This window comes from Lepidothrix coronata, unplaced genomic scaffold, assembly GCF_001604755.1.
Source record: "Lepidothrix coronata isolate B3197 unplaced genomic scaffold, Lepidothrix_coronata-1.0 Scaffold183, whole genome shotgun sequence".
In the NCBI taxonomy this organism is placed as follows: domain Eukaryota; kingdom Metazoa; phylum Chordata; class Aves; order Passeriformes; family Pipridae; genus Lepidothrix; species Lepidothrix coronata.
In genome coordinates this window covers 362381-376643 of record NW_016690363.1, presented here as the reverse complement: position 1 = coordinate 376643, position 14263 = coordinate 362381, and the positions used below count along the sequence as shown (strand labels likewise).

At 41.1% G+C, this 14263-nt stretch overlaps 1 protein-coding gene across 1 annotated transcript; it reads right to left on the bottom strand.

The window, feature by feature from the left end:
• Nucleotides 1–1371: 1371 nt before the first annotated feature.
• Nucleotides 1372–12230, bottom strand: CHMP2B (charged multivesicular body protein 2B). The gene is made up of 6 exons (XM_017830808.1): nt 12079–12230; nt 8907–8998; nt 5902–6096; nt 3966–4068; nt 2843–2949; nt 1372–2702 (listed from the first exon to the last, which is right to left on the bottom strand). Exons 1-6 carry the CDS (start codon nt 12110–12112, stop codon nt 2589–2591), a joined length of 645 nt encoding a protein of 214 aa, XP_017686297.1. The 5' UTR covers nt 12113–12230; the 3' UTR covers nt 1372–2588.
• Nucleotides 12231–14263: the final 2033 nt, after the last annotated feature.

The following is a 14263-nucleotide window of genomic DNA, read 5'->3' as shown; positions in this document are numbered from 1 at the left end:
CTCCTGGGCACTTGTGGAGTGGGATTCCAGGTGAGATGGACCTTGGTCTGCCCCCATGGAGCCGTTCTTAGGTGTGTGTGCACAACTGCGTTGCCATTCTTGGATGGAGGACTTTCAGTTCCTATTGAGGTGTTAGCAAGGATAAAGGAGTTTAAGGATTGAGTGGTGGGTTGGGTTTTTTTGTCTGCTAAGAGTGATTCCAACAGAACTTGTTTCTAAGGAGGGGATGCAATTTTGTTAGAGCAGATACAGCATACTAACTACACCTGAATAAAAACCAAGCAAGCCTGCAAACCTACCACACTTCTCAGTCTGTTACCGAAAGATTTTTACAGAGATTAAAGCTGAAGGATTTCAAATGTAACTTTTAACAAAACACCAGATTGATATTGATAGTAGCCCTAGATCAGCAGCCCTATTCACTCAAAACAGCAATGCCTTTATTCATCATCAAAGACCTGTAAAGAAAGAACTCATAATAGAATTATGCCCAATTTTGACAGTTATTAAAAGGATAAAGTGCACACCTCATTCAGAAAGGACATAAGCCTTGGTGTTCAACTTAACTACAATCAGTCAGTAACATTTTATACTATGTTCACATTATGATTTCTCCTCCTGTGCTGAAGAGCAGCACTTGGGCACCCAGTTACAGACAAGGCAATGCAAACTTGAAAAAGTCTTTACTTAATGTTGAGTTTAAGACAAAGGTCCAAAAGGAACTATTATAAATTTTGTGGTGCTTTATGGCTCAAGTCAAAGGATTATTTATCAGAGCTCACAGGAGTACACAGAAAGCCTGCTAAGGGACAGATGTGTAAGACTAACCCTACAGAGGACAAAGTCATTGTGGAATAAAAAGCCTTTTATTAGATTTTTACAAAATAACTTGTAAAAAAAATTCACCTTGTATTGGATATATGAAATATATTAACTTACACATTCCTACCCACTACCTGACAAATTCATAGTTTGTCCATTATTTCCTTGAAAGAGAAAGAACACCTGCATTTTCCACGCCCAAAACCCGAGGAAGGCTCTCCTATGAATTTTCTATCTCTGCTGACTTCAACCCTAAACAGCAGATGGTGTGACAACAGTAGGTTCATTGAGGTTTCCTGCTACAGTTTCTCTAGCAGCAAAGTCTCTATATGAAGTTTGTCCCCCACACAATTATCCTGGTTTTGCTATTAGGAGGTATTTTGCTTTTCTCTTTTTATAGCCAAGATGATTGTTGTTCCTGTTCAACGAACAGCCCCTCTAAATCAGCACAGCTGAGGGGTAAATAATCTCCAGCACAGTCAGGGCTGAGGAATATCTGGGAAGTCATAACTGGGAACTGCATTTTCAGGCTTTGTCATCTGTTTCAAGTATCAACAGTTCTTATTTCATTAGCCCAGTGCATATTCCACTTAAAGCTAGAATCATGTTGATGCAGTTCAGAGACCATAGAAAAACCTTCACAGAACCAGAACACTTTTATTATAGTGTTTTAGACAAGTAATTATCATTTATGATCCAAAAGTGTTCTCAAAACTAAAATTTAATTTAGCTTATCAATGTGATCAATTGCTTCTTAGCAAACAATACAGTTATGCACAGTTATCTTCCATTAAGAAATACTGTAAAATATATACAAATGTTGCTTCAGGCAAATGTCCTTTTTGCAAGTGCACAAGTTGCATTTTTGAACAAGTGCATTTCTCAGCTTCAGCACTGAGTCCCATCAGGTGCACAGAGAGGTCTCACCATAGTATTTTGTGAAACCATCTTAATTACAAGTTTACTCACCTCTCAAAAACTCATTCTGAAAGAAAATCACAAAGGTACAAGATTTATATACATAAAGGCACAGCAATTCCGTTGAAAGCAGCTATGTTACAGTACAATGGAGTTCAATCAGTGCCTTTCATGCAACAAAGTTCACTAACAAATGTAAATCCTCTTCCAGAAAAATTAACTGCACGAGGAGTGTATCCTTCCCTTCCAGTAAGAAGAATAACCAGCTATTATTTAATCAACTCAAAAGTTGCTACAGGAATTTGAAAGCATTATATAAAATGCCTTTTCCTTCTGCTTAAATTTGCTAGACTTTCAAGGCTATTTCTTAAGGAAAAAACAGTTTCCAACGAAGGGCAAAGGTGAAGTGTTAAAATGACAGACTAAGAATGTTTCTATAGTGATAGTTTTATAAAAATGATAAATCTTACATAGGTTCTGTCCTAGGAGGTGGCACCACCAGCCACAGAACAGCCAGTTCTAGAGAGATATCAGGAGCTGAGATAGAAGAAAACTTTGAATTCAGAGGACAGATTTGGATCAGGTATAAATGAATTTATCATTAGAACTACACCCCTGGTTGGTCCAGAGTCAAAGAGGGTCCATGCAATGAACATACCAAATGTACTTCTCTCTGTAAATTGATTTAATACATTCTCCCCTTCTCCTTCCTCCAGTACCAACTTCGAGTTGTCATTTCTGAAGCTTCAGAGTTTTCCTAGAAATCAGTTGCACTGAGAGAGTATTTGCACTTTGTACATCTGTCTACAGCTGAATAATTAGAAGGCAGACTCTAAACTGCCACCAAGCTAATCCACTCCCAGAGCTTTGAGCTGTCGTTCAATCTCTTCATCTGATATGGTGGCAGCTTTTGATGTTGATGCAGATGGCAAACCTCTGGCAGCTGAGGGAGCTTTGGCCATCTAGAAGAAGACAGAAGTTTTCTTTAGCCAGAAGAATAACACATGTTATGACAAGCTGACTTTTAGAATAAAACTGTAAAATAAAGGCAGCTAGGATAAACTATTTAAAACCCACATGAACTGAGTAAAAATAGCCATACCTTGCCAGAGATTTCAATTCCAATCTCATCAAGCACTTGATTAACAATATCTTGGCTTTCTTCCTCTTCATCAGAAGCATCAAAAATATCATCCAGAGTATCATTAACTTAGGAGAAAGAAAAAAAAATGTCCACATTAAGCAAGAACATAACTAATATAACCTAGCACTATCTTTCTACCCTCCCAGAACACAGTGCTACCACTGCAGAGTAGTAATACCACTGGTAGTACCATTCCCAGTAGTAATAGCACTGTGTAAGGTACCAACAGGAAGCACCTGGACATTGGAGAGGTTCTCTTAACCTCTGCCTTGCAAAGCCTGTGAGCACAGCCAGGTAAACAACAGGTAAGGCATTTATAAAAACACTTGGTTTCACCAAAATAGTGTGGCACCTGTATATCCCCCCCAAACACACACTGGATTTTAACATTTCTGAAAAACATCTTCTATAGTTTCAAAAAAATCCTTTTCCTCTTCTTCCTCCAAATTGCAAAGTTTTTGTACTGGTTTGAGCCCACACCATTTATTATGACCAACACAGTGGCAGGGATTAGGACAGGGAGGAGACTGTGCCAGCAGCACCAGGAAGTTGGGCATTATTTGGTTGACAGTGGACACATGCACTCAGGAACAAGAAACTTGATGCCTCCCCAAGAAGTTGTCTTGTGGCTTAAAATAAAAAAAAAGGGAGACAAAACCAAACCATACCACCATGTAGGTGAGGTTGATATTATCAATAATATCTAAATGAAGTGTCCAGTCACAGAAGAAAAAGCACGTGCATTTACAGAAAAGACAGTTTTACAAGTCCCCCCCACACCAGTTATTCAAACAATGTTTTGACTTGGTTTCAAACCCTCTTCCCTTCCAGTATATTCTTTCTAAAAGTATGATGAATGTTTTGCAGGAAGATGGGAAGGAATGGATCCTAGATTTAATACCTAGAGGTTTTAAAAACCCTAAGGCTCAGTCTCACTGCTCAGAAATCCATTATTTTGTTTGCTCTTCACTTTTGCTGTCAGTCTCATTAACTGTAGAAATAAAACTTCAAGTATCAATATTTCCAGACTGGCTATACCCTTCCAAGAGCAGCTACCTGTTCCCCACAGTGCAGAACTTACTCATTTCTTCAGTCATTTCCATCTTCATGTTCTCCTTCTGGAAATTCTGCATAGTTTGTAGTGTCTTCTGTGGATCCATTTTCTTATTAACTGCTTGCATTGTCTATTAATATGGAAAAAACTCTTAATCACACAATGAGACATTATAAAATACCAATATATTCATTTAGAAGGAATAAGAGTTTTCCGATAAAAACACTTTAGTCCAGATTTCTCTTTCATTGTCTCTTCACATCCCATGAGAACTGTAGATAAATGACAGATCAATAGTACAGTGTGCACCTAGTAAGAAATATTGCCATCTACTACCCTAATAGATATAATTTTAAATGTCTGCATCTTTCTTGCACCATGACCCTCTCCTGGCCTTATATTAGGAAAAATCAGCTGGTCTGAATGAAAAGAATGAATATTTACTAACCTGAAGGCTACACACTTTAAAGAAGTAAATGGCTGCAGGTTCTAATTCAGAAAGGAACATTTCTTTGACCCACCACTAGAGGACATCAAAAATATCTGCACTGATACAGAGTTTATATATCTTCAGAAAATAAGGGTCAGATGCATGATTAAAAGAAACAGGTAACTTAAATGAACTTAGTACTATGTCCAAAGTTAGTGCCATCCATGCTAGAAGGTATAGTGAGAATACTTTGAAATCTTTGCATTCATATATTTGCCTTGCTTGTTGAGACAATTGATCTCATTTTTTTTCACTGATGGTTTTATGAGATAAACAATTCTTTAAGCTTCCCAGTTGATAAGGCAAAATATTGACTTTAAAAGTGACCTTAAAACTTAAGGCCTTCCTCTCCAATACTGTTACACAAACTAGTCTGTATAAGTACCTGCTGTGTTTCAAAAAACATAATTTTTCTGGATGATGGGTAATTTATTTAATATTTTTGTGGGGTTTTGTTTGTTTTTTTTTCTCTACTGACTTAATCTTGATAACTAATCTAGCAACACTTTGGTTTGGAGAAACTTAATTCAAGATATATCATAGATAAAAAACAAGCCAACCATGTAATAATTAAAAAGCAAGACCAACTTGTTCACATGAACACTGTTGCAGGAATACTGTGTCAGCTGTTGAACCTGATCAGTCAGACAAGTGCCCTGTGTAAGTTTTTGCTACAGAGCCACGACTTTGTACCACTGAAGGGCTGGGATTGGCATTGCTGTGTTTAACTGGCACCTCACTGGATTTAGCTTGGACTGGGATAAAAGCACAACTTGGTTCTACGGTGCTGTGTGCTAATTCTGTTTCCCACACCTCAGGCTGAACAATCCTCCTTGCCAAAAGCAAAATCCCTCTTGATCAATTCAGGGAAATAGGGAAAAGTTCAAAACTAACTCAGATAACTGAGATTTTTCACGCTCTTTTATGAGATGAGATTTGTGAGAAAACTTAATGCAATACTGTTCCCTTAGAGAGCACAGAGAGAATAACAGAACTCCAGATTAGATTTCTTTAGGAACTTAAGATTCAAAGCAATAACCTACTTCTTGCCCAAGCCATAAAGCTATTGTGACACACTGCCTTGATTTCTAGATGAAGCATGCCCTACTTTTTCCTCAATAAAAACTGCTAGTGACAATATATACAGGCAAGACTCTGGAGCAGCATGGTTTGGGGTTTTTTTTACGTACTAAAAGAGTTCTTTCACTGGCATTAGTTTATTTTTACCATGTAAACATTTGACAGACATCTAACCTAAGAAAATATGCTTAGATAGGTGGTAAGTGGCTGGACTGACTAAACAGAAATTCAATACTATAAATAAAATTACCTTTCTCTCCTGTATCCTCAAGACCATTTGGGGCAGCAGGCAGTAACTTCCACCCTTTCGACTGTCTTATACAAAGCCACACAACTTAATTTTTGCAACCTGTGCTGCATTTTAATGTGAAAGAATGTCCTGCAATGCCTTACTTTGGCTGTGGTTGACATAGCTCCTGCCATCTTCATCTGAGAGTTCATGACCTTCGTTTGGGTCGACATAGAAGTGACTTTAGAGCTGACAGCATATGTCCGATTTTTCTGCTTCCTCAGCTGCACCAGCTGTTTTGCCAGCACTTTACAGGCTTCTTTGTTACCAGTCTTAGCCATTTTCTTTATTTCCAGTTCCTGCCCAAAAAAGGGGTAAGATTACTTCCACAGAATTTTCATTAGAAGACTATAATAAGCCTTAACGCTGACAATGAAATTCCGAAAGTGAGCTATCTCTTACATTTTTTTTTATGACATTTAAAGTTATACAAATAGTTCCTTGCTTTTCTATCAAGGCTGTTTATCAGAATGAATGTAATGCTGGTATGATGTGACCACAAGAAAAGAAAACACAACAGAACTGAATTATAGTGTGGCAGCCCACAGTTCCCCCAAAGACCTCCACATCTGCATGATGTCATATCCACTTATATGTGCACATCCAATTCCATATCTGGATAGAGAGCAACGCTTCAAAAAAAGACCCAAAAAGTGAAGAAATTCTTATGGCCAGTCAACTACTAGTGCCAGGACTCTAATCATCTTTGATTTCTTGCATTTACAGGCAATCTAACCACATTGCTCATGTAAGAAACACTTTTTCAGCCTTGGGATAACCACAAAACCTTTTTGGGGAAGACGTAGATAAAGTTGGATGAACAATAATTATAGGCTGTTTACCCTCATCATTTAGATGGACTTAAATGAAAACATAATAAAAGTGGTATAATTTGTATACAACAACATGTGCTTATGCCATAAGAAAGACACTTCTGGCTTACAAGAAAAAAAAACAAAACAAACCCCAATATGTCAGTTCAAAGAGAAATAATAAGCTATTTAGCCCAGAGGTACCAGGAAAAACTCTGGCACAAAATGTCAGCTGGGATTCTTCAAAGTATGCCTTCTGATTTGTGACTTGATAATGTAAACTTTGCAACCACTTTTTCCTTTACAGCCTTTTTAAGGAGGTCTTGCCATATTAGCTCAGTTTTTTGTATACAGCCATTCAAGCATTTTGATTTTTACCATTAAGTACAAGCAGCCTTTAAAAGACCAGCTTTCTCTTGTGATCCTTCAGGAGAATATGGCCACTACTGGAATGAAGTTGCTTCACTTTATGTGTACTGGTAATCCAGAAAAGTGCACTTATAAAAAGATATGGAAATAAAAAGATAAGTACTAGTCACCAGGACATGCAAAACATTTAAAGGTGAGTGTAAACTGAGCCACTGCATCACCTTGACTACTAGGAAAGATCATTGTTAGTCTACTACAGAGATGGCAATGGCACAGAATCTTCTCTGTAAATTCCTAATTTCTAAAGGGTGTGTCAAACACAGTATTTTTAATCCCAGAAGGTAAAGACTGGCAAGTAAGAGGCATGAGATTGCTCAAACATTAGAGGCCTGTAACAGAAGTAAAGCTCACTAGCAAACACTGGTTTGTACCCCCTAATTTTAACAGCAAAGATTTGAAAACAGGGGTTTTCTCACTAAATTGAAGAGCTACATAGCATCTATAACTTGCTTTATCGAGGTGAAATACAAACCTACACCAACCATTGCTAAGTCACTGCAGATAATTCAGCTGCAGAAATCATACATGGATGATTTTTATTCTTAATTAAAAAGTATTTGGGTAAATTTTGGGTCCATTATTTGGTTTTGAGAGGTTTGGGGCAAGCTTATTGAAGTCAGTTATGTTCTTGTGGAATAAAACAATAATCAAAATTCATACAGTCGTATCAGGTCACTGAACTGAAACAGAACTGTCTGCATACTTTGAGGTATTTTTATACTTAGAATTAATATAATTGGGCTTTCTCAGAGTAGTACCTCAAAGATAAGGGAAAAAAAGTCTTTGTGAAGGAAGTACAAAATGAAATGTCCTAAGACTGACTGTCAAGCCCTTGGTCCTTCACCTGATCTGACACTGAAAATTAATATTTATTGTACATTGATCCTCTCATTCTAACAGCAAATTTTAAACTTTTTCAAAGACGTATTTTACTGCTCCTTTCTTCTTCTCCTCCTCAGAAATCCAACACTTCTGAAACAATTTACTGCACTAACCAAAACTTCATCCTGAGTATTCACGAACATTTAGGCGATTTCCAGAGTCGGAATATTTCACGTTGAAAAATGCCTTATCAATGAGCAACCTGTTATATCTTACATGGTCAAGGCTTCCAGAAACAATTTCTCTTCTCTCTCTTAGTTTCTTATTCCCAGCTCTTGGTATTCACATGACCTGCTGTCACGAAACATCACCTCAATAGCTCCTGAAACCGGCTGGATTTGCGCAGCTTTTCCCACACTCTGAGCGTGTCTTCATGCATCAAACCCCACCATCTGTCACATCCATTTATCCAATTATACTGCCACACAGGTGCAGCATTCATTCACTTGGTACTTGAAAGCTCACACACAGTCAGTTTTAAATAGATCTTAATTTAGGCAAATAGTCTTACCGTCATTAGCTAATTTTAGGGAAGTTCTTCGTGAATGAAAATAACCACCCTATGGGGTATTCACAATATCCTGTGGGTTTTCAAGTGCTCTCTCCCACTGGTAAGTCATGGGAACATGTGATAGCACTGACACTTTCCACCACAAGACCACCAGTTTACAAGCCTTTCAGAAAAAGCCTTCTGAAGGATAGAAGATGTCAAGAATTGCAGGAAAAAACGATGTGGTTATTTTATCTAAACACGTTGTTTCAGGATTTTCCTGTGTCAAGGACTGAGAATCACTTTTAAATATTAAAATTACGTTGGAAAAAAAATTACTAACTGAAAAGTGAAAAGGGGAAGACAAGTTTTTTTAGTATTCCAGTATTGTAAAGATACACTGAGTTGTATCTTTAACACTTTGCAAGTTTTCCATTACATCTTGTGTGTGTGTGCTTGTTTTAAAGAGCAAAATGAAGTTCCCTGCTCTACTTACCAGTTGTTTTTCCTGCTTTTCCAGTGCTGCTCTGTCTCTGGTTATAGCCCTCTGTGTACCTCTTAACTCTCGATTTTGCTCCTTTATTATATCTGGAAAGAAAATATTTATAGGGAAAAGTTTTCAATGCCACATAAACATCTGCTAAGCACCCTGCAGGCATGCAGTGTGTTTGACAGCCTCTCTTTGTTCAGAGTGAACTGTCAGCACTTCAGATACATGAAATATTGCCACAGTACAATTTTATGGATACCACCATTGGGTTTCAGCAGCACAGGCCATATCCTGTAAGATAAATAAATAAATAAATAAAGCTACTTTACTTGGGATGTTTCTTTGCACCATAACCATAACAAGAATCTTTACCCCATAGGAAGAGTTCAGTACAGACCTTTTTTTGGGAGTTCAACACCAACTCAGCCATAGCACATTCAGTGTCATCCCACTGCTTTTCAACCAGTCAGGCCTAACTGCAACAGGTAGAACAGCTGAAGAAATCTGATGTATGAGATCCCTGAGCAGCTGAGGAATTCCCAGGTCCACTAAAAAAGTGAAGATACTCCAAGATGCAAGTCCTGGATCCTGCTCTTCTCTATCCTTATTCTGATCTGACAGAGCTTACTCTCCTCCACAAATGTACCACACTGCACAGCACAACTTCAAGTCAGACTACAAAGCCACAGTGTTTGAGCCTTTTCAATTAAAAGATGCTAAAGAATATCAAGATAGGAAAGTGGAGGCCTTTATAACACATTTAAGTCTCCTGACAACTGATGCAGCCAGCAGAAGCTTGAACACTGTCTGTCAGGTGAAACCATCATCCTTCATAGGGGTTTTGTCCACTGTACTATTAAAAAAATTATTAGTGATAATAACTTATTAAAGCAAGTATTTTTGACAATCAAGGTATCAATCATGCTAGTTGCAATTAACTTCTGTTAGAATTTACAATGTCTGCTTAGGTGTGATTCACCTGGGCAAAGGCAGAGAGGTAGATCTGCATCTGACTCAGCATCCTCTGACCTTTATAGAGGAAAGAAGTTAGTGGATTTAAGAGAGATTCCTCTCCTCTTAATGTATGTGTCTACACAACACTAGATAACTTTGGGTGAGAGTTTGAAAGGAGCAGACTTCACATAAACTTTGTTTAGAGCTCTTTCTTCTAATCCACAGAAGTAACATCAGGGCAAAGTTTGAAGCACATGAAAAGCAAATACGTACAGGCAGAGTTAATAACAGAGATGAAGGCATGAAGGATAAATTCTAGAACCACAGGCCACCCTTTTCATTTCTTAAGGCTTGGGGCATTTTTTCTATGAACAGAAAGAAGTGTTCACATTCTTCATCCCCACATTCAGAAATACTGTAAAACATCCATTACTGAAATTAATTCAACAGTAATAGGTTTGAATAAAAAAAAAAACAACCCAAACCTTCAGTAGCATTTTAAAGACAGAATACACACTACCTCCTTCAACCAATATAAATACCTATTCCAAACAAATGCCCTGAAAAAGACACCTATTTTTACAGTGCTACTGCTGCTCTGATAACTACACAAAAAGCATCTTTAGGAGATGCAGACTTTTCAATAGACAATAACGAAGAACTGAAAGAGGACATGGAATATAACACTGTTCTTCACACTGACAAAGCAGCAGTGGAAATCATTCTGAGAACAATGCTAGAGGCAAGTAATTTTGAAGGTAGATAAATGTATATTGCTAGCATAGCTGCACTTGCAAAAATTAAAGAAAAACCTTAATAGCTACATACCAGACTGGCTTTTCTAACTATGCTAACTATTTAAAAAAAAAATCCCTTAGTGAAGAAAGCTTGAGAGGTAGGAACTTCACAATGGTAAGAAACAAGAGCTGTACTTAAGTCAGGACACAATGAGGGCGAGCATGATGCTTATGTCCATGGTTTCTGGTCTCACAGAATGGCTCAAACCATGGATAGCAATAAACTGAAAGCAACCACTGTCTGCAGCTACAGGACCTTTCATTTGCTTATAGAGGTGAAGGCCAAGATGGGAACTTGGCTGTTGTTTCTCTCTGACAACTGAAGCAAATTCCCAGCTTTGCTTGAGCAGACAGAAGATGATGGGGTGTTCCCAAGACAGTCTTCTGCCAACAGCCATTCCCGTGTGTCACGCCGCCGTCTCGCACACCAGGGCAAGGAGGAAGCACCGCCATTCCTTAAAACAGGTTGGACAAGAGACATCCAGGAAGGGCTTGACCTGGATCCTACAACTGGCCTTGGTCACAGCAGCTTAGTGCTGTCTCACTCTCCTACGATCTGCCTTGGTCATGGAAGCTCAGAGCCAACACCCCCTTCCCTCCCTCCTCAGGTGTTGCACCAAAGATGGGAAGAGACAAGTGGGAACCCTACGTGTTCTCCCCTGGTGACGCACAATTGGTGGATGCGCAGCGTCATTTTTGCCGAGCCCTTTTCAAACGCCGACCCACCAGACTCGACACGGGGCACCCAACAAGCCAGAACAGCCGGACCTGGGGCTCCCCAACCCACGCCACACCTGGGGCACAGCGGCCTGGGGCGCTGAGGGGTCGCCAGCAGGACTTGCTGGCAGGTGAGTGACCTTTTCTGGCGTTACATTGGGAGATCGTCATTTCTGCTCAAGTTTTAGCGTTCCGATGACAGCCTGGCTACAAAGACACCAACGCCAACTTGGTTCCAGCCCCCAAGGGCCGAGCGGTGGCGGCTCCCGGCGCCTGAGCCTGGATCTCACGCCCGCTCCCTCCCGGGCCCCGGCAACTCCCGGCGGGCCTGCTCTGTTCCCTCGCTCCTCCTCCCTCACCCACAGCCCGGGATCGCCGGGGCCCCGCTCCCACCCCTCCCGATGCTTCAGGAACTCCCCTCCCCGCCGTGCCAGGGCCGGCCCGGCCCGGGGACTCTCCCCGAGCGCCGCCGGTGAGTCACGGCGGGCGGGCCGTGGCCTCCTGCTCCTGCTCCTCCTCGCCTTCCTCTTCCTCCTCCTCTCCCTGCGACTTTCTCGGGACGCGGGGCCCGAAGCCGCGACCCCCGCGGGGCTCCCGCTGCCCCCCGAGCGCCGGCCGGGACCAGCCCCGCGCCCGGGGCCGTGCGAGGGACGGGGACGGGGACAGGGCTGGGGGGCGGCCGCGGGGCCTCCCCCGGGGCACCCACTCACCGTCCACGGTCTTCTTCTTGAAGAGCGAGGCCATGGCGGCAGCCGGACCCCCACAGCCGCCTCCGCCGGCTCCTGCTGCTGCCTCCTCCTCCTCCTCCTGCGGTGACCAGGAAGCGGCCGGGCCACGAACGCCCGCCCGGCTCCGCCTCCGCGGCGCCGAGGGGCGGGACGGGGCCGGGCCGGGGCTCGGCGTTGCCTCCGCCTCCCCTGGAGCTGTGCGGGGATGGGGACGCGCTCCGAGCCGGCGATGCTCCGGCGCCTTCGCTTCTCCGCCCGGCGGAGTCCTTGGCAGGGATGGGGCAGCGGTTTCTCTTCCTCCCCGCCACCCCCGAGCCGCGGGAGAGGAACCACCAGCCCCCCATCCCACCCCAGCCCGGGGGTGGCGGTGTCCCGGCATCCCCGCTCCCTGCACCGCTAAAATGTTTTTTGGGTTTTGTTTTTGTTTTTGTTTTGTTGTTGTTGTTTGTTTGTTTGTTTTGGGGGGGTTATTCGCGTGTAATTATTTAAAAAAATAAATAAATAAAAATTTAATTCAGTTCAGCGGTGTGGCGCCCTTCCGAGTTCGCCGCCTGGTTTTTCTGAAAGCGCCGGTTTCGTTGCGAGTAACAAGTTTTCGCTGTTTTTTTTTTTTCCTGCGTCCCTTTAGTTCCTTTTCACGGCTTGTTCAAGGCTGGAATCCAGCTCGTGTGATGGCAGGGATCCTATGGAAATGCAGCGATGCAGCTGTAGGGATTTGGGCGCTGGTCGCAGTCGACACGCGCAGGATCGGTGCCTGACTGTGACACGCACCGTGGGGCTCAGGATTTTTTTGTTAAGGACCATCCCAGCCTTGAGCCCTCACCCCGAGCTGTTGCCGCGGCTTGGGAACTGATTACGCATTAGTTTTCTAAGATAAGCCTTTTTCCTGAGGGTCACCGCCACCGTGCTTCACAAGATGTAAGAGTATGGAAGAAAGATTAATAATTTTCTTGGGTTTCAATGTCTAATTACAATTAATTTTTAATAAGGTAGTTTATAAGATAGCTGAGGTTTCATCATGGGCAACTGCCTCCGTACACATCATGGCCTTAGAAAGTAATTTTTAAAAAGGAGCTACAGTAGAAAATACAGAGCTGTTGGTTTGAATACTGGCTAGATATACCTTTGATTACTTTAAAATGTTGGAGGGGGGGGTATGTAAATTTGCAAGAAATAAAAGAAGTGACTGGAACATAGTAATGCATTTTGATAGCTAGATATAAATTCAACCCAAGGAAGAATTGTAAGTTTATTGTAGCAATAGCCTAATAAACCACACTTTTATAACCTTGCATGGAAAACCAATCTATTAGAATATTATAATAGCAGTGGAAAGATGTATGTGGACATAGGAAGGTGCAGATTTTGTATTTGGTGTCAGTACTCCTTGATTTCCTGAAAATACTGATTTTGTTGTAAATAGCAAGTTTTCATTATTTTTCACATGTCCCTTTAGTTATTTCTCAGTGATTGTTCCAGACTGAAATCCAGATCACGTGTGATGACACAGACACCACAGAAGTTCAGTGATTCACTGTGAGGCAAGCTAAGCAAAATACACTTTACAAGTTTACTCCTGTATGCCTGTACTCTTTGTTAGGTCAGATCAGTCAGACGTGGGTTGGTAAGCAAAACTGAAATCCTGGTTTTGAAAATGCACAGATGAAGGGGAGGAGAGCACTCGTAATTTAGATTCAGTTCCCCACTTTCCTTGAGAGAGTGGTTGGGCAGCTTAACTATGGGGTACTCTTAAATTGTGCTAATTAGCTATGAGACCAGAAATGCATTTTTCCACAATATTTCCTCATGAATGTTTAATTGTGATGAGGTAAACAAAGATGTCTGTAATAAGCTTCATGGTTGCAATAAATAAAGTATGTCTGAGCTATTGCTTGCCAAGACTTTTTTTGTGCTCCAAGCCTCAATGCTGCGATGTTATTATATACTTGATTTGTATCTTTTTGGTAGTAGTGATAAGAAAAGCCCTTGAATTCATCTTTTGAATGAGTAATGTTTAAAGGTCAGTGTTTGTTTCTGTCCTGTTTCAGGATCTATTCACAAATCAAAACGTAAAAAGAATATCTTAGTACAAACTTTAAAAATCAATCAGACAGAAAAAAAATAACCTTTCTTAGTGACTATATGCAGATATAGTCATACAAGCAGG

Bases quoted from the DNA above. Each gene is read 5' to 3' on its own strand.
- CHMP2B (XM_017830808.1), bottom strand. From the start codon at position 12,112: ATGGCCTCGCTCTTCAAGAAGAAGACCGTGGACG. The intron at 6,097-8,906 runs GTAAGTAGAGCA...TTTTTTGGGCAG, and splicing joins AAAAGCAGGAAAAACAACTG to GAACTGGAAATAAAGAAAAT. The intron at 4,069-5,901 runs GTAAGGCATTGC...CCATATTAATAG, and splicing joins CTATGTCAACCACAGCCAAA to ACAATGCAAGCAGTTAATAA.